The sequence below is a fragment of the Ursus americanus genome, chromosome 11, assembly GCF_024610735.1.
Source record: "Ursus americanus isolate L20-20 chromosome 11, mUrsAme1.1.p, whole genome shotgun sequence".
Taxonomy (NCBI): Eukaryota; Metazoa; Chordata; class Mammalia; order Carnivora; family Ursidae; genus Ursus; species Ursus americanus.
In genome coordinates this window covers 51206231-51230366 of record NC_142137.1, presented here as the reverse complement: position 1 = coordinate 51230366, position 24136 = coordinate 51206231, and the positions used below count along the sequence as shown (strand labels likewise).

The 24136-nt window shown below is 38.2% G+C and overlaps 2 protein-coding genes across 6 annotated transcripts in view; one reads left to right on the top strand and one right to left on the bottom strand.

Annotated features, from left to right (window-relative positions):
- Positions 1–13761, top strand: part of REPS1 (RALBP1 associated Eps domain containing 1) — an 81160-nt gene extending 67399 nt beyond the window's left edge. For 3 of the 5 annotated variants that reach the window (XM_045814702.2, XM_045814699.2, XM_045814703.2), the window contains 9 exons: positions 893–994; positions 2765–2837; positions 4322–4440; positions 5447–5511; positions 7411–7596; positions 8464–8559; positions 10412–10560; positions 11419–11524; positions 13493–13761. In XM_045814702.2, coding sequence (XP_045670658.1) covers positions 893–994; positions 2765–2837; positions 4322–4440; positions 5447–5511; positions 7411–7596; positions 8464–8559; positions 10412–10560; positions 11419–11524; positions 13493–13561 — 965 coding nt within the window. In that variant the 3' untranslated portion in view covers positions 13562–13761. The remainder of the gene's footprint in view (positions 1–892; positions 995–2764; positions 2838–4321; positions 4441–5446; positions 5512–7410; positions 7597–8463; positions 8560–10411; positions 10561–11418; positions 11525–13492) is intronic. The other 2 variants (XM_045814701.2, XM_045814704.2) reach the window with 1 other exon arrangement.
- A 1608-nt stretch (positions 13762–15369) lies between these two features.
- ECT2L (epithelial cell transforming 2 like) overlaps positions 15370–24136 on the bottom strand; it is a 65283-nt gene continuing 56516 nt past the window's right edge. Inside the window, exons 20-21 of the mRNA XM_087865528.1 lie at positions 17593–17765; positions 15370–16147 (exon numbers count right to left, since the gene is read on the bottom strand). Coding sequence (XP_087721654.1) covers positions 16020–16147; positions 17593–17765 — 301 coding nt within the window. The 3' untranslated portion in view covers positions 15370–16019. The remainder of the gene's footprint in view (positions 16148–17592; positions 17766–24136) is intronic.

Sequence of the window (24136 nt, the reverse complement as noted above, 5' to 3'; positions counted from 1 at the left end):
GTTTTTTTTTTTTAAGATTTTATTTATTTTAGAGTACGTGTAAGCAGGGAGTTGGGGGGGGTATTGGGAAGTGCAGAAGGAAGGGGAGAGAGGATCTTAAGTAGGCTCCATGCCTGATGCAGGTCCTGAGCCGAAATCAAGAGTGGGTTGTTCGGGATGCCTGGGTGGCTCAGTCGGTTAAGCCGCTGCCTTCGGCTCAGGTCATGATCCCAGTGTGCTGGGATCGAGTCCTACAGGACTCCTCGCTCAGCGGGGATCCTGCTTCTCCCTCTGCCTGCTCTGCCTGCCCTGCCTGCCGCTCCCCCTACTTGTGCTTTCTATCTCTGACAAAAAAAAAAAAAAAAAAAAGTTGGTTGTTTAACTGACTGAGCCACCCACGTGCCCCTACCCTGTGGGTTTTTATGATAACTGCTGCGAACTTACATTTAAAGTATGTTCAGATTTTAACTGAAGAGGTAGACCTTAAAATGAATTTTGGCTTTGAAATTGTTTTGCTTAAACTTGTGAAGTTTCTCCTCATTTTAGATTAAATGTTTTAGTTAGAGGTATATTTATTTTCTTAGAAGTATATTTATTTTCTGTATAAGTCAACATTATAAATTACTTATTTTATAACCATTTGTGTGATGTTTTAAGCAGTTACTTTGAAAGGATAAAATTAACAAAGTATGAACAAGTAAATTGACTTTTTTGTTATAGTCTATCTTCTGTTATGGCAGAAAACAAAATTCTGTATGAACAAGCTTATATTTTTATTAAAAATGCTATTTTGGGTTGTATCTCATGAGGTTTACCTCTACTTCTTTGGAATATGTAAATGAAATCTTATACTCTGAAGTTGATGAATTTATTAATTCAATTCTTGTATTTTTACCTATTAATTCTCTACTAGATCATACTAATCCCACTAGCCCATTACTTGTGAAACCATCTGACCTGTCAGAGGAAAGTAAGATAAATTCATCGGTGAAATTTGCTTCTGGAAATACTGTAGGTAAGTGAAAAATAACATTACAGTTTCCATTTGAAGTTGATTAAGTCTGGATTTAGAATCTGAATAATCAAATGTATAGCTATTTCATATTACCTTTACTGAATAGAGACTCTAGTAGTTAACGCTTTTAAATACCATATCCTCTGTGTGAGTAAATGGTTGCTTATTGCCACCTGGACCTGCTTTTCTTAGCCATCCCTCTCGGTTAGCCACGTTTAGTCCATGGGCTCTTCCCACTCGTTCCTTTGTCTCACGAGAAATTGTGTGTACATTCATATATTCAGCCTGTGCTAAAGGAATAGTATGTGGCAGGCTCTGTTCTAGATACTGGGGATTCAGCAGTTAAAACAGAAAAAAAATCGTTGCCCTTATGGAGCTTACATAATGGGGGATGTAAGAGAAAAAAACAAAAACAAAAATCTTAATTCTCGTCTTAGATAATTAACACACTGGATAAGAATAAAGCTAAGAAAGGGAAGAGGGAGTGATATCTTAAATAAGGTGGTCAAAGAAGACCTTACCAAAAGATGACATTTGGGTTAAAACTTGAAGATGAGGGATTTGGCTATGAATATCTGGGGGAAGGACGTTTCAGGCATAGGAAACAGCACATGTGAAGCCCTGATTTAGAAAACTGCCTTCTGCTGGGAACAGTAGGCAAACCACCTGGAATAGAATCAGTTAGCGTAGTTGGCAGGCAGAAGTAGCAAGTGGTAGAGGAGTAATCAGGGAGCAGTGTAAGAGTGACTTTTACTGAATCAGACAAAAAGCCATTAGAAGGTTTCGAATGGGGAAGTGATGTGGTCTGACCCCCCCCCCTTTTTTTTTTAACGAGGATCACTATGCTGTATTGGTAATAGGCCCCAAGAAAGCAAGAGTCAAAACAGGAAAGACCATTTTAAAAACAATTAGAATAATACAGACAAGAGAAGAGGATGACTTGGCCTAGGGTGGTAGCAGTTGAAGTGCTGAGAAGTGGTCAGATCAGATTCTGGCTATATTTTGTAAGAAAAGAGCATAGGATTTGCTTACCTGTGTGATACAGGATGGGGGTGGGAGGTCATGGGCAATTGAGGGAATTTTGGTCTGAGCCACTGGAACTTGAGGAAGGCTGTAATAGCAGTAGGTTTGTTGGGGGAAAACAACAGTTGAGTTTTGGACATTTCAAGTTTGAAATGCCTGTTGGTATATCCAAATGGAAATATGTTAGTTTTAGCATCATTCCTGTACCAATTAAACAATTCAGTTATTTGCTAAGAAAAAGGAAAGGGATACATTTTGAAATGAAACTAAACCAAATAACCAGTCCCTTCAGTTTATAATCCTTGAAAGTAAGTAGTAGTGTTCCTTCACATTGTCCCTGAGTTTCTATTTTAAAATTTGTCATTGCATCACAGCCATTAGTCTGCCTCTGGGACTCTGCTCCTTCATAAGATTTTCAGGATTTGGAAATGATATTTTCTCAGGTGAAAAATGGGGAACATCTGGCTAATCTCATAAATTTTATTGTCTAAGCATATTTTTTATTCATATATTAATTTGTCTCCATTATAACTTGCTTGTGTAGTATTCCGTTGTGTAAATGTGCCATGGTTTATTTGATTTCTATTTAATTTTTTACATTTAATAACACTAGGGTGAACTGTTAACCTATTAGCCAGTTTTTAAATATCTCTGATTTGAAATAATAATTATTATATTTGTTTAGCACATATAGGGTAAAAAGTGAATAAAAGATTATTATTAAATAGGATATATTCCATTTATCAGCAGATGGGTACAGTAGTTCAGACTCTTTTACTTCGGACCCAGAACAGATTGGAAACAATGTAACTCATCAAAGGTCAGTATTTCTGTCAATAAAAAGCATATTAAAATATCTTATTACAGGGGCGCCTGGGTGGCGCAGTCGTTAAGCGTCTGCCTTCGGCTCAGGGCGTGATCTTGGCGTTCCGGGATCGAGTCCCACATCGGGCTCCTTGGCTGGGAGCCTGCTTCTTCCTCTCCCCTGCTTGTGTTCCCTCTCTCGCTGGCTGTCTTTCTGTCACATAAATAAATAAAATCTTTAAAAAAAAATCTTATTACATTTTAATATTAAGAATTATTTTAGACCCAGGTATGAATTACTTTCCTCTATTCTTCAGTTCTCTGAAGGCTGTTACGTTACCTGTTGATTTACATAGAAGGGAAATAATTTTGATTTATTTCAACTTTAGTAGGAAAGCAAGAGGCACTTTTACTGTTCCCATGGTATTCTGTAGAAGGCCTAGAAAGAGCTGTAGTAGTATTAGCAGTTTAATACAGTCCTTTTTGTAGGTAAACAGTTGAGAGTCTGTTTAAGTAATAAATGTACAGATTTCCTTGTATAGCCTTCGGCAAGTGCCCACAGAATTCTGTGTTTTAAGATGCCATCTAGAAACACACAGCGTAGTGTTGGGGTACCTACTCTGAAGATCTGCGTTACATATAACTTCTCAGGCACAAATAAAGAAGGCATGGGATAGGGTGAAGGTGGCAAGGGATATGTCTGCCAGGGCTTAACCATCCACTGAAAATTGTGTGCGGGACAGAAGCATCTTTTTTCCCTCATCTTTTTACGTGCTAAGTATCCTTTTGCCATATGTTTGGAGTATATAAAGACTCATAATACAGAATCTCGGAAGAAGTCAAAGACTGCTTCTTTGTATAATTATATCTCTTCAGTCATCTTGGATTTTATTTTCCTTTTTATCTCTACAAGTGAGGATCAGGTTCCCAGAGTACATGAGACTCTTTTCAGAGTATAGAAGACTTTGGTGGCACAAAAGTGAATCTCTAGGGCGGGTCCAGAATGAGCACAGCCACCACTACAGTGAGATTGCCTGCGGGGATGCGGGAATGGGCGCCTCAAGTAGTTGAGCCAGATTTTATTTACCAAACTGTAAACTGTAAATCAGGTGAAAGCTAGCCATGTCTGAAAGTCAAGTTTCCCCTTTTAGAAAATGGTTTTTCAAACTAATTCTATCTTTAATTGAATGGGAAAATGTTACTAGGTCTGTAGTGTCTACCTTGAATTCATGTTAATAATGAACTTTCTTTTCAAATTTTTTTGAATTTTAAAAAATGTATAATTATGCTTCGTAAAAAAGGTTATTTGCCACATTAAATAATTACTTGTTTAATGCATATCATAAACAGTCCTGTCCTTATTCATTTTAATACTTACATATCTGCTTGAGAAAATGTCACACCAATAATCCTTTGCTGTGTAGCCAAGTTTGAATGCTTAAAAAGAAAAAAGCTCCAATACCAGTAGCATGACCAGTTGTAACGGGGTGAATTTTATAGGTCGCATTCAGGAACGTCACCTGATAACACTGCACCACCACCTCCCCCTCCAAGGCCACAGCCTTCTCATTCCAGATCATCCTCTTTAGACATGAATCGGACCTTTGCAGTCACCACAGGTAGGGGATAGAGAACCATAGTATCTATTATCATTTGATTTTAAAGTTCATTAAAGAGCACAACATTTTATTTTATTTTCTCTTACTCTGCCTTATTTTTTTATTTATCTGAAGAAAAACTTTGAGTTTAAAAGGTGTCATATGAGAGGGAAATTTTTTTTTTTAACGTGTTTGAGTGAAAATGATAAAGATGGGAAACCTGAGAGATGCCTCGAGAGATTTTAAAACAACCATGTGGAGAGTTCAAGGAGGGAGAGCTGATAGGTCTTCAGTTAGCTGACGAAGGAGAGAGAAGACTCATAACTTACTCCAAGGTTTTAATTTTTATATAACTGGTTTTATTGTTATTAATAAATGTTGATCAAAATAGAAAAGTTAGGACCAGAGGGTGATGATGTTCTGTTTTTGGATGTTATGGGTTTGGAATGATGAGGAAAAGGGGATGTAATAGTAGGCCATTGGACTTGGGCTAAGAAAGATTGTATTATTTGAGAATGATTTACATAGAAATGATTGAGTGAAGTATTAAATTCAAAGAGAAAATTTGGAAGTCTGCATATTTTGTAGCCAAAGAGCATTCAGAAATAGAAGAAAGCCAAGAGTGTTCAGTATTAGGGAAACAAGCATGTCAAGAGTGCCTTGTGCAATAGAATAAGAGAAGTGAGGTCTGAGGTAGAGCGCCTGGGTGGCTCAGTTGGTTCAGCATCCAACTCTTGATCTCAGCTCAGGTCTTGATATCAGGGTCATGAGTTCAAGCCCCACACTGGGCTCCACGCTGGCTGTGGAGCCTACAAAATAAAATAACTCCCTAAAAAAAAAAAAAGATATGAGGTCTGAGAAATGGCCAGGAGGCTTGGTCATTAGGTCATCTCTAGATAGTTTTACAAGATAATAAATGCCTTCCAATACTTATCAAGCATTCTTAGAAGTCTTTTTCATTTGATCACATTCCTTCTGCCTGTTTGTTCTACTGTTTACTAAAAAGATGGCTTGTGTATTTACTCAGGACAACAACAGGCTGGAGTTGTTGCCCATCCTCCTGCAGTGCCTCCAAGACCACAGCCCTCACAGGTAATTCTCCAGTGTGTTCATTACTGAACAGTTACGTTTGTCTGTTAGTGTTTGCTTCTACTCTAGAATTATTTTGAAGATCAGGAATTACCTAATTGTCATTCTCAATGAGCAGTCTGTTCAGGGACGCCGAGTCTTATTTTGGAAGTCAAGAATAATGATTGAAATTATTTTTTTGAAAGAAACTTAGAAGTGGACCAAATGATAATGTCTTGATAACAGAAGGTTTAGTGGAGAAAACGGTGGGTTGGAAGATAGGAGATGTTATCCCTGTGTGTCGTGGGTCTAGAAAAGGCTCCAAGCCCTCGCTGCGTCTCCCTGGAACTGTTACTCTGTCAGTAAAGGAAATGTAAGATGACGTCTTCATCCCTGCCAGGTCGAAGTTGTTCCCATCTAGTATGTTCTAAGACGGATTCTGGATTATAGCTGACAGTATTATGTGACTGACTGGCCGACTGCCTTTTATGTGAATGAATTTGTTTGATTTTCTGAGTTAGATTCTTACACTGAAGTTGGTTATTTGAAGTTGAAAAGATGGTTTCTTGGGGTGCCTGGGTGGCTCAGTCGTTAAGCGTCTGCCTTCGGCTCAGGACGTGATCCCAGCGTTCTGGGATTGAGCCCCACATCAGGCTCCTCCACTGGGAGTCTGCTGCTTCCTCTCCCACTCCCCCTGCTTGTGTTCCCTCTCTCGCTGGCTGTTTCTCTCTGTCAAATAAATAAATAAAATCTTTAAAAAAAAAAAAAGATGGTTTCTTAATCGTAAAAGATACTGAAATTTGAATATTTCGTTTATCTAAAGTACCAGCGAAAATACTTGTATTGGGTTGAGCTGTGAAACCCAGTGAGTTTGTCACTTGACTCAAGAACCAGTCCATTAGGGAGGATAGACCTATAAACAACAATTATAATAGAAGGGCTGCGCTAGATGTATTTAACAGCTTTACTAACTAGTAAAGTCAAGGATCACATTGGAAAGGTGTAAGTAAAATGAAGGAAGTGAGACTTTAAGCAGAGACTTGAGAGATCAAGTAGTAGTTCTTGGGGAGAGGGCACTCCAGTCAGAAGGAATGACATTGCCTGACATATTCAAGGGAACAGGAGTTCATTCAGTGCCACTGGAGTGATGGGGAGTGAGACTGAAGAGGTGGAAAGGGGCAGATACGTCTGTATTGTACTAGGAAGGACAGAATCCTTCTTCTAGGAGAGAGAATGTTTAAAGGGTAAGCAGGAAAGAGCCTGCAGATTGATTCCTATAGCATTCTGTACTTCTGTTGTCATGAAACTCCTCACACATAAGTCCTTGTGTACTTGTCTCTTACCCTGCCCTGATGTGTCCGCTTCATTAGGGCATGGGCCTTATTTGTTCGTTCACTGTTATTTCCATAGTGCTTGGCCAAAAGTTACATTCTCACATGTATTTTTGGATTGAAGAGTTTAGAAGGATTGCTCTGGCAAAGGAGTGGAGGACGAACTGAAGGGAAGCAGACACACGTTGGGAGGATAGTTAGAGCAGTGGTTTTCACACTTTAAAATAACCTTTTTAGAAACATTTTTTAAAATAACTTGTTAAAAGCACAAACTATTGTGTAGTAGCCTAATTAAGAAAAAAGTAGATGCAAGTGGAGAGTCAGAGAGTAGGGCCAGACCCTCCCTCTTTTTTGATGTACTTTCTTTGCAATAAGAATTTTGTACAAGTATCTTTCTTATTGTAGGTTTGTCATCTTAATTTTTTGAGTGTCTCAGCATTCCATGTAGGTTTTTAGAGCTAGATGCCACTGTCGCTCATCTCCCTGAATTTACAGATAACAAAGCATCTGTACAGTATGTTTTCAAAGCGGAAGACCGCTGACAGTGATAGACTAATAAGATATGTGCTCTTCCATCCTAACCTGTGTGTAGGCTCCTGGTCCCGTTGTGCATCGCCCAGTGGATGCCGATGGCCTAATAACTCACACTAGTACCTCACCTCAGCAGATACCAGAACAACCAAATTTTGCAGATTTCAGCCAGTTCGAAGTATTTGCTGCATCAAACGTCAATGAAGAACAAGACGATGAAGCCGAGAAACATCCAGACATCTTGCCGGTCAGTTTTCAAGGGCTTGTCTGATTTTCTGCTGGGAAGCTCTTTCCATGTTGTATTCATAAGCAGTTCTGTAAACAGAGGAACCTCTAAAAGAGCAGATACTAGAGTGGACATCAGCGAGTAAAACATCTTTTGCTTTAGAGAATTTATATTCCCTAGGTCTGTGCTTCTTAATTACTTAACTGGCCTTAGATACCCGCTGGTTACAATATAATGCCTAATAAGAATCAGAATCTGGGTGGGAGTTAGTGTCATGGGAAAAGGTACAAAAACACAACCATCTGGGCGTGGCTAAAACACCGCTCGGGGGCTTGCATCTGATGTGTGATTTGGTGAAGATTTTCATGTGACAAGTGGCTATGGTTACCATAGCTATACTCCATTCATATGATAGTAAGTCACTTTATTAGACCTACAGATTCAGTCTTTGCAGACAGTGTTCTGGGAGACGCTGTTCAGTTCTCGTGGCAAGAACTTCTACTAGCCACTTCGTCCAACCTGAAACTTTCTGCCTAGCCCTGGGGCCACTCGGGGTATGGCCTGTGCTACCAGGAAGGAGGGGAGGACCTGAAGGGAAGTATGGATGTGCACAGGGTACAGGTACTCACGCCTCTAAGGTGGAGGCATCCCCTCCCCCAACCACAAGAACTTGCCAAACGGTCCTGGCTGCATCCTCAGCCCTCCCCTGCTCTCTGCCCTTCCATGGTAGAGAATGGTCATCTTACGGGGTTTTCTCACATTCCTTATTCTCAGAATGAATATTTTCTTAACATTTTACTCTCTGATTTGTTAACATACATATTTATACATACTATATAATTGTATACTGCTTATGTATAATTAGGACAATAATATATTCATCTCTAGGTTGAAAAAGCTTCTGATTCTGCAAGTTCTCTTCGAGTTGCCAAAACAGATAGTAAAATTGAAGAAAAGACAGCTGCTAGTGTTCCCGCCAATGTGGTACGTGAAGTCTTCTGTATGTATTTTGTACATATAAAAAGTTAAATGACATTGTTTTTACTCTGTAAGATTTTAAAGATGATGAAAATCTTAGAAATAAAGTTAAGTGCAGAGAGCGTCTAAGCCATTCCACTGCCTTAAACTGTAATATATTTGGTCTGTCTCAGAACAGGGTCTGCCTGTTTAAAAATTCTAGGAGATGATAGTCTGTCATCTAGTATGTGCCATAGATTCTCAGAATTTATCTGGTAATGACATTCTTCCACGTATAGAAAGTAAAACTTCCTTATTGGTCAAATTTCGTTTGTTTTATTGCAGTCTTCAGTGTCAGAGAGAAAAATTACCAGCCCTCTAAGGATGTAATACTCTGTGCTCTTTTTCTTTGACTGTTTTGGGGATAATTTTCCCCCCAGCATTTTCTTATGAAAATATTTAAATAGGGGCACCTGGGTGGCTCAGTCGTTAAGCGTCTGCCTTCAGCTCAGGGCATGATCCTGGCGTTCTGGGATCGAGCCCCACATCAGGCTCCTCTGCTGGGAGCCTGCTTCTTCCTCTCCCACTCCCCCTGCTTGTGTTCCCTCTCTCGCTGGCTATCTCTCTCTGTCAAATAAATAAATAAAATCTTTAAAAAAAAAAAAAAAAAGAAAATGTTTAAACATACAGTAAGGTTGAGAGAATTTTACATTGTATACATCAGTAAGCCCACATCTTGACTGTACCATTAATATTTTACTATACTTGCATTATCACATATCTGACCATCTGTCTATCTATCTACATCAATCCTTCTTACCTGTTTTTTATATTTCAAAGTAAATTATAGATATTTGCATGTTTTTCCATTGAAAGAAATGTTTTAGTAATTTTTTTTCCTGTTATCACCCAGACATTCCCAATAGTTATTACAGCATGTGTTTCTGAGAGTGCTTAAATTCTACTTTCTGGACACTTTATTTTTTTACTATATTTCTGTGATATTTTTTAATAGTGAATTTTATTTTTGTCAGGTCACAGCAACAAGTTAAAAATAGCACTTAACTAAAGATATGGCAATTGAGTGTCGTTTTTATTAACAGATCAAATCAGGTTATGGTAGATACCAAAACACCATATTTGAATCTGTTGAGGGAAGATTCATAGTTTCCAACAAAATGTCCACTCATATTCAAGAGTTGCAGTTATTTTGTGCATCTTAGTTGTGAGTTTTTAAAGAATTGCCTAGCTTTCTACTTTATAAATTGCTTTATTAAAATGACATGTTTTAGTATTTTTGAATAGGAAATCCGATGTTGATAATGGATGCATATTTCTGGAGACTCCCCCTTTTTTTTTTTTTAAAGTATTATTTGAGAGAGAGCACGAATTGGGGGGGAATCGGAGGGAGAGGGAGAAGCAGGCTCCCCACTGAGCGGGGAACCTTACACAGAGCCCAATCCCAGGATCCTGAGATCATGACCTGAGCCAAAGCAGATGCTTAACCTACTGAGCCATGCAGGCACCCCTGGAGACACCCTTTTATATTTATTGAACAGTATATATATTGAGCATCTTTCTTGTTAATATTTAAATTGTGAACATTACAGTTTTGAGTCAGATTTAGGCCTCAAGGAGCTTATGTTACCCTTTTTTAAAAAAGTGTCTGGTTAGGTACATTTCACAGTTGTGATGTCAACCAGGAACACCCTTTTGCACTGAAATTTAACTTAGCTGTGTTACAAATACATATTAAAGTGGGACAGGTGACTTTTAATTTTTGGAGATGAAGCAGTTTAAAGAAAGCAAATGATGTTGGTAAAGTGCTGAGTAACCGTGAATGTCTTCAAGACATGTTAACAGACTTCTTCTCTTGTAGAGCAAAGGCACCACACCTCTTGCTCCACCACCGAAACCTGTTCGAAGAAGATTGAAATCAGAAGATGAGTTAAGGCCAGAAGTTGATGAACACACACAAAAGACAGGTGTCTTAGCCACTGTGCTTGCATCACAGCCTTCTATTCCTAGGTAATCAGAGCTGTTGCTGAACAAACATAATGACTAGGAGCACAAAGCCCAACAAGTAACGGATCAAAATGGAAGAAATGGCCAGACTAGCTCTCGTGGAGCAGAGGTTCTTAGCTGCTCTTCTTTCAGAGTTTTCTCTTATGAGTAGGTCTAACATTCTCCCCACATCCCCCTCTCCATTATCAGGTTCAATTCCAATTTCATTTTAACAACCTAAAAGCAAACCCTAGAGCAGATTTTTTTTTTTTTTATTATATTCGGTTAGCCATCATATAGTACATCATTCGTTTTTGATGTAGTCTTCAATGATTCAATAGTCTGGAGCAGATTTTTTAAAAATTAATAGTGTAGAGTAACACTAAGATTTTAACTATGGTTGTCCTAGAACAAGAATCGGCCAACTAGGCCTCGTGGGCCACATTCATTCCATGGCCTGTTTTTGTAAGGCCCAGAGCTAAAAATGGCTTTTACATTTGTGTAAAAAAGAGAAGGGAGAAGGAAAGAAAAGAAAAAGAAACCAAAAACAAGAATATGCTGCAGAAATCATATGGCCCACAAAATAAAATATTTACTATTTGGTTGTTGATAGAAAACAGTTGCTGATGCCTGCTCTGGACTAACTTAAACTCGGGTGATTCTACAGAAGAAGAATTAAAACAATAACAATAATACTTAAGCTTCTAAAGCTTAGATACTTTTGGTTGACCATTGAAACTGAGCAGGTGTGGTTGAGCTGTGCTGTTAAGGCAAAAGATGCTCCCTCTACTTTGTGGATTCAGACAGAGGTCGGGGGAGAATGGAGAGAATTTAAAGATAAGAAATGACAGTCATGTTTTCTTGCCCTCTTTATCTTCTCAGGTCTGTTGGGAAAGATAAGAAAGCAATTCAGGCATCAATTAGACGCAATAAGGAAACCAACACAGTTTTGGCCAGATTGAATAGTGAATTGCAGCAACAATTAAAGGTATTCTGAATCTTTACTTGGGAAGTTCCATGGACTCAGAACATCTCAGTTATCTGCAACTTAGAAGTGATCCAGCAATTCTTAGGCTAGTATGAAACTTCCAGGGTAGCAAGAGAAACGTGTATCTAAAATGTTCTTTACATCTTTGAATCTTTGTATATTAAAAGGAGCTTTGTATATTCAATTCTGATCTGATTATCTTACCATATATATATATGGCATCACTGTTCCTATAATGTTCCTGAACTTTCATAATGAAACCCAAGAGAGGAAATTTTGTAACTTTGGGTACCTCCAAGATCATATATGTGGTTCTCTACACTCTTACTTAATTCTAAGATGATTTGAGTATTGTCAGTTCATCCTTTAAAGACTACTCAGATTCTATTAAAGGGAGTTAAACAGGTCTAAAGAAGATGGGGACAGTTGAGATCATTTTGCGTGTGGAAAAGGTAAAACAGGCCTTAAGTAAAAATGATGCTTTTGGCCAGTGTGTACTCCCATCATTTATACTTGAGAGGAATGGGTTTGTTTTTCTTTCTTACTACTATGATTTCTTTGAATCTCTACAAATAAAAATTAGAATCATTTATGGTTTGCCAACATTAAGCATTCATATCTTGTAAACCATTGGCTCTCACATCTTAATGTGTATACAGTTAATCAGGGGTTGTGCTAAAATGCAAATTCTGATTCATATTAGGCATGGAGTGGGACCTGAGAATTCTGCATTTCTCATAAGCTTCCAGATGATGGAAATGCTGCTGGACTGTTGGTCCCACTTTGAGTAGCAAGGTTGTAAACCACAAAGATGAGGAGAAAAGAGCCCATGGAAGTGTAAAATGAATGCAGTTAGTTTGTTCCCATAACGTTCTGTTTGTATCCCTCATCTAGCATTTATCACACTATCTGGAATTATTATCTATGGCACATTTCTCTCTCTGTCCTACTAAAATGAACTTACTGAGAGTAAATCATAATTTTTTCTGTTCAGGGTGACCATATATATGTTGTCCAAACCAAAGTACTTTTGAGAGAGAGAGAGAGAGAGGGATGTGTTAATGTTCAGGCAGGACATCAGAAGTCAACTAGGACTCCTAGATAAATTCGTAATCATCTCGTCTCTATCCCCAAAACCTAGCACTTGTAGGATTAGATAAATATCTGTGAATGAATGATATTTTTGTATAGCTCTTTGATCAAAGAAGGTATCTGTAGTCATTCTCTGATTGTGAATTTGGTCTGTTGTAAAGGATGAATGTAAAAACTAAGGATAAGCTTGCCATACATTGACAATGAAAATTTTGTTGGCAAATGTTTTTTTGAAGAACTAAAGGTGCCTATAGAAACATGTATATAGGAGCTATTTTAAAAATCACTTTTCTCATTATCTCGAACAGAAAATAGGAAGTATGGTACGAAATAGGAGGAGGTAGTTCTGGTTGAAACACAAAACTATCAGCATGTTGAGAAAAAAAAGAAAGTAGGTGAGCTAGGATTCGCTGGCTATCTGAAAAGACAGCTCAAAATCAACAGTGATCAGAAATTCTGATTGCAAAAAAATTTATTCTTTGTGAAACCAAAACTGGAGGTTCAGGAGTTGTGATGAGCAGATGTAATCACCAGGGCAAAGAATCTGTGTGAATCGACTCACCTACTGCTACTGCGGGGGTGGGCTTTATGCAGAATGCCTGCATTAATAGCATCATTTGCGAATACTGGCTTTTCTAATAATTAAACAAGAAGGTTTTATTACCCTGATTTATTTAGTAAGAAAAAGATTTTAAGATCATATTTTAATATTACCTGCATATAAAGAAACTACTTTGCTAAATGAAGTATCCTTTTAAAATATGAATGACTCTCCCTTCATTTTCTTAACAAATTTAAATTGTTTTCTTGATGCTGAGTTGTTAGATGTGCCTTCATTTTTATATACTTTGAAACATAACTTTGCGTCTTTTTCAGGATGTTCTTGAGGAGAGAATTTCTCTGGAAGTTCAACTGGAACAGCTTCGACCATTCTCTCACCTATAAGCCAATTGCCGTTAACTGTGAACATACCCATTTTTAAGCAGTTTTGGGTTCAAGCCAGTTTGGAGACCCAAATGTTCAGCTCACTGCTTAATTCAACATTAAATTTTATGATTCTGTTTTGCCCTATATGTTCACCTGTATTTAAGTATCTTTTATTTTTTAATTTCAACAATAAAAGGGTCAGGATGATTTTTCCTGGAGGATATATTGTGTTTGTTGGCAGAGCCCACCCTTCTTATTCCATAGCGTCAGGAATGCATAACATTGGTCCAGTATGCTTATGTGGCCAGAGCCTCACACTGATTTGATTTACAGAATGGCCTTCCCATTTATATCTCAAGCACAGACTGAAATATTTGCAAAAGGAGACAAAATTAAATAAATTGTCAACTTCTTTTAGGTTTAATATTTTACATAAAACATCTATATTTTGTAAAAATCTTTAAAAAGAGTTCCTACTTCATATTTGATTTGAAAGAACTGAATCGGATGAGCATTCTTTAACCCTAATCAGTGTTCAAGAGTCACGTGGTACTTTCAGGCCCTTCCATGTGAACTTGGGGGTCAGATTTTATAATCTTCCCAGTGAAAATTGAGCCGTTTCAGCAGTAACCTAAAATTTTTGTGTGAGATTTTAACTCAGCAGTCATGTAAACTTAGGAAATAGCTATGAAGTCAGGTCTTAATTGTCCCCTAGAAGCAAAGGAAACCACAAACAACGTAAGTGCTGTCCACATGCAAAACATCACCATTTTTGGCATGATTTATACACTTAACTCCCAATTAGAAACTTACGCTTATCAGTCACTACAGAGATTATTTTCAAGTAATGTTTTAAAACTTCTGAGGGCATTAATTATTCATGGAATAAATGGAAATTCCTTGATATTTCTAGTTTTACATTCAGCTATCTTGTCATTCAATCTTTGGCCATAGAGACTGGTTTTTCCTATTAACAGAGCTTCTGAAGTGTGCCCTATTCAGGATGATAAAATGTTTTAGGATTTGTTTCATATTATATGATATATACATTTTGATCACATATGTAAATTTGCATTCACTGCTAACAGCAGATATTCCCTTTATTGGTTTATTCTGTCTATGGGATCATAGATGTTAAGCTGCATGGATATATCATAACAGAATCAAAGTGTGATTTTACACTAATAAAAGAGCACAATATTTTAACTTCTATACATTTTTTAACAAGAATTTAAATTTTTAAGAATTAGAAGGAACTTGTATGTTTGTTATTGAAAAAAGAATGTTTAAAATAGCCCAGTTCACAATCCTAGAATGTCGTAGTAGATTTTTATTATCTTAAAGGAGAATATGAAACAAAAAGGAAACTAACAACTGAAAGCTTCCAAGATCAGTATCGACTTTAAGTAAAAAATACTACTACTACTGCATACATCAGCAGAAGTTTCCAAGTGGCTAACAGGTTATGGCTTCAGTTTGTCAAATAATTAAATGAAGGTTTTAAAGGTACAGAAAACTACTGAAATTGTGTTTTGCTGTTTCTCTTCAAACGGAATTGTCTTAATTTCTTTATTTTTGTTTCTTTTTTTTAAATCTTTTATTTATTTATTTGAGAGAGACAGAGTGAGATCACGAGCAGCGGGGAGGGATAGAGGGAGAAGCAGACTCCCCACTAAGCAGGGAGCCCAATCCAGGACTCCATCCCAGGACCCCGGGATCATGACCTGAGCCTAAGGCAGACGCTTAACCAACTGAGCCACCCAGGTGCCCTTTATTTTTGTGTCTTAAAAGGTGTTTTGTTTTGTTTTGTTTTGTTTTCCCAACAGTGTTCTAATTTAACAATGTCTAATTTAACTTTTTAAAACTTCTTACCTGGAAGGTCTAAAAATTTTAATTTTGCAACCAAAAAACACTTACAAATCACGGAAGACTTTTTAGTGCTTTGTAGTGGTTTACTTTTAATGCTCTCTGGAGGAATACATTCATATTAAGGACATATGTGACAGGCTTTTGAGTAAATTGCCATTTATATTTCTTATACATATTTTTAAATCAATAATTATATCATGAAAATTTATGAAGATATGATCATTAAGTCAACAAACTATTTTTCTAGACTGATCATTTAAGAAACACTTTTTTTCGCACTTTTTCATTAGATCATAAAACAAAACTTTAAATACACAATTATCCTTATTCTGTCAAATTGATCTAAACAATACTGTCTGTGAAAAATAACTACCAAAAGAAGTGCTTGAAAATTTTGGACTCAGATTGTTCTTACTGTACATTTCTTCACATAGGTGAACGTAGATGATAAAGTTTAAAAATTAGGAGGGACTTTATGGGTCATCCTCCTATGGTTCATTCTCCTATCATCCATGACAGATCATCCTTCTGCTTCCTACTGGATCTTCTGGAACAGAGAATACATTGTGTGTCTTTGCCAGGGAGAATTAGCGCCCATAATGTTTTCTCACTTCTCCATACTCCTTTTGATTGCACTTTGGAGTACTGACAACCATAGGAATTTATCAGCCTCAGCCTCTGTAGCACAAATCCATTCACGTTTTGGACCATGAAGAATAAATGCATTCTTGATATCTGTAAAAATATTTGAGGTCCACTAATTAATCTTGGCAGGTCACAATCAAAAGAAAAGAAAATGTTTTAACATTCAAGAATTGACCAAGTCATCTTTAAGAACTTTGTGAAAACTAAAAAGGGATTCCAACAAATACAAGTCCAAATTAGAATATAACTTCCTAAAAATACTGAATAATTCAAATATAATCTAAAATGATACTGTCTTTGTGATTGTTTAATTCTAATTAACAGTTACTTTTAAAGACTGGTAGATGGTGTCATGTTCTTTAACTCTTTGTCTTGGCCACTCCAGAAGGAAGTGGAACCAGTAAAGGTCTGCACTAAGAGTTGGTGCAGGTAGAGATGCTGAGAGCTAGGCCTGGACCATCTTGTCGGAATTAAGCCAACTAGGTAGCTGAGTGCCAAGTGTCTAGCAGGTTACATAACAATGTTTCGACACAGCACAGTTGCCTAAGGGGAGATTGAAAGCAGATGTCCTACCTACCCTCTTTAATCATTCCCGGTGATTATAGATAACTAGCCCATGTCACCTGAGTTTGTCTTCTAGGTGGAAATACTTATTTTCACCTTTGGTGTTCATTTTTTTCTCAGGCTCAGATTAAAAATGAGGCTAAAGCTAAAGGGCAGGGCCCTTTTTAAAGGGTGAGTTCCTTCTCTAAGACCTTCGTTCCCACTTTAACCTTAAGTCCTACCTTGACATGTGGTGAAAAGTATTGGAACGAGAGGTATTCCGTTCAGATTGTCTGTCCTAACAGAAACTGAAGAAAGAGAGGATCCTTTTAGGCTTGGGAAATAGAGTGTAGGATATTAACTAAAAATAGTCATGGTAGTTTTAAGTAGGATTTCTTTTTGTAACAGACGATAGTTCTATTGAGGTTATTAATGAGTGAAATGTTTGTTACTAAACATCCTTTGCAAATCTGTCAATTACAGAAGGACTGGCAACTTGAATATGAATTTAAGGAAGAAAAGGTACATAGTCATCTGTAATAATCATTTCATCCTAGTGAAATGGAAACAGCATATAAAGATCTAAAATAGTAACATCTCTAGGCAGTTCTAGTGTAATAGAGTCCTCGTAAAATGGAAAAGTGATAGGTAAAGTATAAAATTGTAACATTTACAAGCAGTAGTGAGTAGTGGCTCTCCTGTCAGATTGCTTCAAAGAACTCAGGATGATGTCGGTTCATGCCTCCCTCTGTGATTTTTGAAAATTGTTTCCCTAATATGTAGGGTGCGTGTCTGACAGTGCCAGCATTCCTTTCTTTTTATTTCCGATAGATGAAAGCTTACATTAATCCTGAAAATATTTGGAGAACTATTTGCAAACTTGCAAATGAAAATTCCAGTCCTTTTCCTACTTTATATTTTAATAGTTAATGAGCATTATATAATACAGCTTTCTGAAGGTCTTTAACTCTTGGAAGAAAAAGAATACATACATTTGGAATCTGGAATATCCTCTACAAGCAGCCTGTGAAGGGCCACTGATGCAATGAACTGGTAGGTTGCTTTTGAAGTCCTCTCAAATGGAGTATGAGATGTGCCCCGGCTAGAAACAAGCAGTGCATCGTTGAAGAGGAAAAGACGGAGGTCACGGGTGTGTTCATAGAGCCTGTGTTAAAGTGGAGAAGGGTTACATAAGACACACACACACACATGCTTTATTACACAATTCACCATCTTTGCGTTGATAAGCCAATAGTTGAGGCTTTTGCCAAGTACAGACCTTTGGAATGGCTCGTGGAGTTCTCAGTAGTTTTTCTTCTGGTGTGAATAGTCCCTTCTGTCTTTCAGACCACTGCTGTGGATGGGCTCAAGGTTCCTGGTGGAATGGTTTGAACTTACCCACGGGACAAGCATTCAGTGTGGGAATGTGGGGGAAAGAGACATTGAACTTTCCCTCCTTTACAACATGAATCATGCTGTAGCTGTGTTCAGCTTCTGTCAAGTTTGATATTGTGTATCTGATGTGTTTGGGCAATCTGGGGAAAGTAAGTTTTTGTTTGGTTCATCTTCAGTGTAACAGGTTGGGGTAGAGAAAAGCACAAGAGCCAATATAGCGCAAGGTGTCTTAAGTACAAAGCAGGGAAAAGAAAAGCATTTACTAGGTAGGAAATTAGAATTTTTCTAATTTTGGTTGGAGGGAAATCAATAGGTAATACACTTCATCAGTATGAAAGGCGAGAGTTCAGTGACTTCATCCTCACTGAGGGTGCTGTGATGGTCAACTGTGGGCATGTTTGTCAGCAGGCAAAATGTCACGCCCTCAGCCTCCATCTATGACCCTCTTTAGGCTGTTGTGTTGTCGGAGCCCGGTCTCGTGCTTGGTGGGCGCCAGTGTACTCCAGTACGGGTTTGCTTGTGTGAGTACTCACCAGGGAGTCAAGCAACGTGTTGGGGAGGAGCTAGGAGGAGCCCCCCACCGGTGTCCCCAGCCCCTCTCCCCCCACACCAGGAGCGGCTAAGTGAAGCCAGCTCAGTGTTTTGTTGGAGGATAACCAAAACCTTTTTTCCCTTGGAAGCATCAAGCAACCCTCAGTTACTCTAAGGAAGGGAGTCCATTTACTAGCTTGATGTACATTTTTTTATTTTTTGTCTTCACTGTCTTTGTTTATTTTTTCAATTGTCAATTTAAATCTACATAAACTTTTACATAAATGCTAAAGTGGCATCAATCCATACCATTGGCTTTTATAAGTGTCCTTTTTTGTTTCACTTTTTCTTTTTGCTTGGCTCCCTCCTCTCTGCACTCAGGCCACCCAAGTTACCAAACTAGTACTTGTCTTTGTTTTCTTACTTGCTCGGTAATCACACGTGTGTACATGTATACCCATCTATTTACAGGTGGGTTGCCATTATTTTACAAAAATGGTAACATCCACACTTTTTTTCTGTTTTTCTCACTTAGCAATGGAAATCACGTCAAGTTAACTGGTATGGCTTTATTATTATTTTTTTAAAAGATTTATTTGAAAGTGAGAACATGAGTGGGAGGAGAGACAGAATCTCCAGCAGACCCTACACTGAGTGTGGAGTTCGATGCAGGGCTTGATCACAGGACCCTGAGATCATGACCTGAGCTGAAATCAAGAGTCAGATGCTTAACTGACTGAGCCACCCAGGTGCCCCTTTAATTCATTCTTTTTAATGGCCAAATAATACTTTATGGTGTGGGTAGACCATCATTTATTCAACTCTTCCCCTTTTGATGCCCATTGGTTTTGTTTACAGGCTTGAGTTTTTCCTCCTTTCTCCCTTTCTCTCTCCTTCCTTTCACTAGTTCTTTATGGCCACTGTGTGCAACGTTCAAATAAACTGATCTTTACTTATAATCAAATCTCTTACACGTGTTGTTATTTCTATCAGGCTTCTGAGGGGGGTGCAGATAGGATTGATTAGTCAAAGGTTTTATGTATCTTTATCACAAACCTCCAGATTGCTGTCCATAAAAGCTGCTATAATTACCATTTAGAATCCACTTTATATGATAATGGCTCTGACTTGTACGTAGTACAAACTTTAATGTCCTCTAAATTACCTCCACCCACGTGGAGATTTTTGTGAAAATGCAAACTTTGATTCGGTAGAGCTAGAGTAGCCTGAGACTGTCTGCACCTCTAACAGCTCCCTGACGATGCTGATGTGCAGACCACATTTTGAGGAGCGAGGCATTTAAATCGTCGGGTAGTTGCAGCCATGCCATGCTAGGCAAAGGGCTCGATCCAGGACTTAATTTGAGGAGTACTATATTTCAAGTTCAGCTATTTGGAGAGTGTTAGCGAGGTACCGGCTGTGTTAGGTGTGAGGATAAATAGAAATGCAGTGGTCACCCAGCCCTTACAGCCAGCTTTTCCTTTTTCACGCATTTCCTTCCCATCTCTATGTGGTTATGATTTAGGCTGGAAGGAGGGGGTGCTTCACATATACTGACATTTGCAAGAAACAATATTCTAGATCAAGTTGATAGGTTTCTGACAACAATGGTGCATACAGAACTAGGGATGAGGGGGAGAGGAAGGAAGAAAGGGAGGAGATATTTCGATCTGTGTGTAATGGTTAATATGTGGTGAATGGCCGCTCTGAGTAGGTAAAAGAACCTCACCCATATCCTTGCCCCTTTTTGGCAAATTTACCACATTACTGATAAGAACAATTACTTCTCCTATCATACCAGTTTAGAAAAATGTTCAAAGTTATAATAAAATTTTGCCTTTTAACTGAATTATCAGAGAATGTGGATACAAGTTTGCTTTAAAAAAGTGGCTTTGAAAGGTAAAAATAATCTTTTTTTTTCCTTTGGAAGGGGTAACACAGGGTGGAGATAAATGAAAGAATCCCTGTTTTTGTGACCCACGTGGAGCGAGCAGGTGGTTGGTCCAGGGAAGGGCAGGAGCTGGCACATTAACTCGGAGTTGAGGCCACTTGTAATCAGAGGACATGAACAGAGAAAGAGGCTTGAGAACACAGATTTTCATTATTTCAATCTGATTATAAGAATGCTATTTAAAACAAATGAGTTCTATCTAGAAAAAAGGTTTTTCAAAAGCCATTTACTAAGTTAAGCCCCTCCAGGGGCTCCTGGGTGGCTCAGTCAATTAAATGTCCCACTCTTGTTTTCAGCTTAGGTCATGGTCTCGGTCGTGGTATCCAGCGCCCCAGTCGGGTTCAGCGTGGAGTCGGCTTGTCCCTCTCCCTCTGCTCCTCCCACTGTTCCTGCTCACTCGCTCTCTCCGTAAAATGAGGGGTAAAATCTTCTAAATAAATAAATAAAGCACCTCAAGGTCTCCCAACAATTTTCATCCAAAGAAACACCAGAACCTTTTTTAAAAAACTTAACAATTCCTCTACATATGTAAAAGTAAATAACTTCACCTCTCATATTGACATAATAGAGCAACCGAAGTGGAAACTATGGATCCTAACAGGGTTTCAGAAAGTCACTTCTGTTCATGTTCTAAAGAACCAACTCCCAAGGTAGAGTTTTTTTCCCTGAACTTGGATAGGATTTCTTTTCTTGTTCAGAAGTAGGTCGAATGACTCAGCAAAATGTAACAGGTCTATTATAAATTCCTAACATCATTTTAGAAGTGTTTTATTGTTGTTTATTGTATTAGACTGCCAAAACAATGAAGTACCCAACTTCTACAAATACATAAAATCTTGAAAGGAATTTTACAACATTGGGCATGAGCAGACAACAGCGAGCCGTAGGTTCTCTGAACTGACCTGAGCCAAAACTGTAGCCCCTATACATCCACGTTCTGACTTGAGGATTACAATGGCTTTCTGAGTTTCCAGGCTAGCAGTCAATTCAGAGCCAGAGTCCAGTACCCCTGGGAAGTCCCCAGTACATAGCTACCCTGGTTACGGACTGTAGGTCCCTTTGGGTAAGGCTAAAAAGAAAGTTTACAGTATGCATTTTTGGCAGTATAATAGGGTTTTTCCTCAAGAGGACTCGGTCTGAGAAGTGGATGTCTCCCTTTGGTGATTCAAGGCCATGCCACTGTTTGCCAGTCCTAGAGAGCTCCACCTTTTGTCACCCCAGCATCAAGTGAGGGAAGGGGGAACAACAACAACAAAGGCAATTTAAAAGCCAGCAGGCTCGGGGTGCCTTCAGCTCAGGGTGTGATCCCATAGTCCTGGGATCTAGCCCCGCATTGGGCTCCTCTGCTGGGAGCCTGCTGCTTCATCTCCTGCTCCCCCTGCTCGTGTTCCCTCTCTCGCTGGCTGTCTCTCTCTGTCAAATAAATAAATAAAATCTTTAAATAAATAAATAAATAAATAAATAAATAAATAAATAAATAAATAAAAATAAAAAAATAAAAGCCAGCAGGCTGAAAGTCACATAAATGAAAATTGCTGTTTCTGGAAAGACAATATTATAAAAGTTCCAAATTACATAATATATTATAAAAGCTTAACATATCCCAAATACTGTGGGCTATAGCTACAGAGAGACAAGTAATTCCAAATTTCCTAGCTATAAATTGACCCTATGACTTCTCTACCCCAGAGGAAATTTTTTTTTCATTTATGGTGCAAATATTTACTTGTTTTTTCTGTGTCACAGCTCTTGTTTATTAGTATTTTGTTTAGCACTTGCTGCTCAGTTCATAAGTTTATTATGCGGAAGGCTCAGTTCATCTTTCCACCTGCTGGTCTAATCAGTAGATAGAGCACTGAGACTTGGTTTTGGATTTCAGACCAGCACTTATTCTTTGGCCTCAGACAACTTACTTAAATTCAGATTCCCACCCATAACAAATGGTTCCAGTCCTATTTGCCTCAGTAAGTGATTTTAATGACTGTATCGAATGAGAGAATGTAAAGAATATGGTAGGGGTGCCTGGCTGGCTCAGTCAGAAGAGCATGTGACTCTTGATCTTGGTGGTCATGAGTTCAAGCCCCACGTTGGGTGTAGAGATTACTACAATAAATAAGTAAAAAGCATTAATAAAAAATATGGTAAATTATAAAGCCTTTATACTCATGTAAGTCAGTATTTTATGTATAAATATAAGCAGAGTTTCCTCTGAGTAGAAATCCCTAATGGAAGTCATGGGAAGGGGATTTCTTGAGGTTTATGTGATTTTCCAAAATGATAGAAAACAAAGTTGCAGAGTAAATATTCTATAATATCTTTTGGAATATGAAGCTATCTTTCATTTACTTAATTTTAAATGTTAATGTAAAGTTACATCTACATTTATTGCTTGACAAATCACTGAGATGATGCCTATTTTAACATAACTGTACCTCATAATTAGAGTGTAAAATAATTTAGTATCCTCCCATGATCCTCAAATTCTTAAATGTATTCTCTGTTGTCCAAATTCTGAAGACAAACCTAAATTCTAATAAATGAGCCATCTGGTTTCTGGTTGGACACGTAAAGAGCTTGCAAGTCCCAACATCCATCCTTACAACAAAAAAGAAGCTGAAAAACTCAGCGTCAACAGCTCTTCCTTGATCCGTCGGAGAATTAAGGTCACAAGGTAAACCAGCACCCCAAAAGCTGGAGAGACACACTAATGATACAGAGAACACAGCTTATTGGAGTCAGAAACTCCATGGAGCAGTGAACTAGTTTTAAGAGATTAAGAACTCCTGGAAGCCTAGCCTTAGGGGAACATTCTCTCCCCACTTGCTTGAATTTAGAACTTGCTAGTGTTTTACTTCCAGGAGCCCCACCAGGTTCTTACTGTAAAGATCAAAGAAAAATGTCTTCATTCTTCCTGATAGGGAGGGGAAAGGTAACTTTTTTGAAATGTGCCTGAAGAGGTCTTTTCTTACCAAAGGACTTCCCTCAAGGGAAGCAATTTTACCAGAACCTAACCCATATGGGGGAAGGGAAATACCTACCTCCAGCCCCTCCCAGCCTTCCTGGGAGGAAAGGAAACAAAACAACAAACAAAAAAAACCTAAAAAACACTTGTGGAAGTCCTAGCTCAGGGGCACAGCTCACTAAAACACTAAGACCTAACCATGGAACTATAGAGCTCTTCCCCGCTCCTCCCTTCCCATTTGACACCACATCAATAGAATTCCTTATAATGACAAGGGATTACAACTAAAAAGAACTAGAAGGCTCAGACCCTATTTAAGGGATCTCTAGAGAAACTCGGTGATGACAGGGGAGACAAAAACAAGAACACCAAAATAAATTGTAACCTCTCACACCACAGCTACAACGAACAGTAAACACAGGCTAACATCTAGCTGTATAAATATAAAACCTCACACTGAAGACCTATTTACCTCTGTTCCTTTCACCTAATACGTTATGTCTAGCTTTCAACAAAAACTTACAAGTCATGCTAAGAGGAAAGAGAACCGTTTGATAAAGCAAGCATCAGAACCAGACTTTTATGGCAGGGATGTGGTTGGTATTATTAGACCAGGAATTAAAATATTTATAACAAATAAGTCAAGGACTCTAATGAAAAAAATGGACAACATGCAACAAAAGATGAGTAATATAAA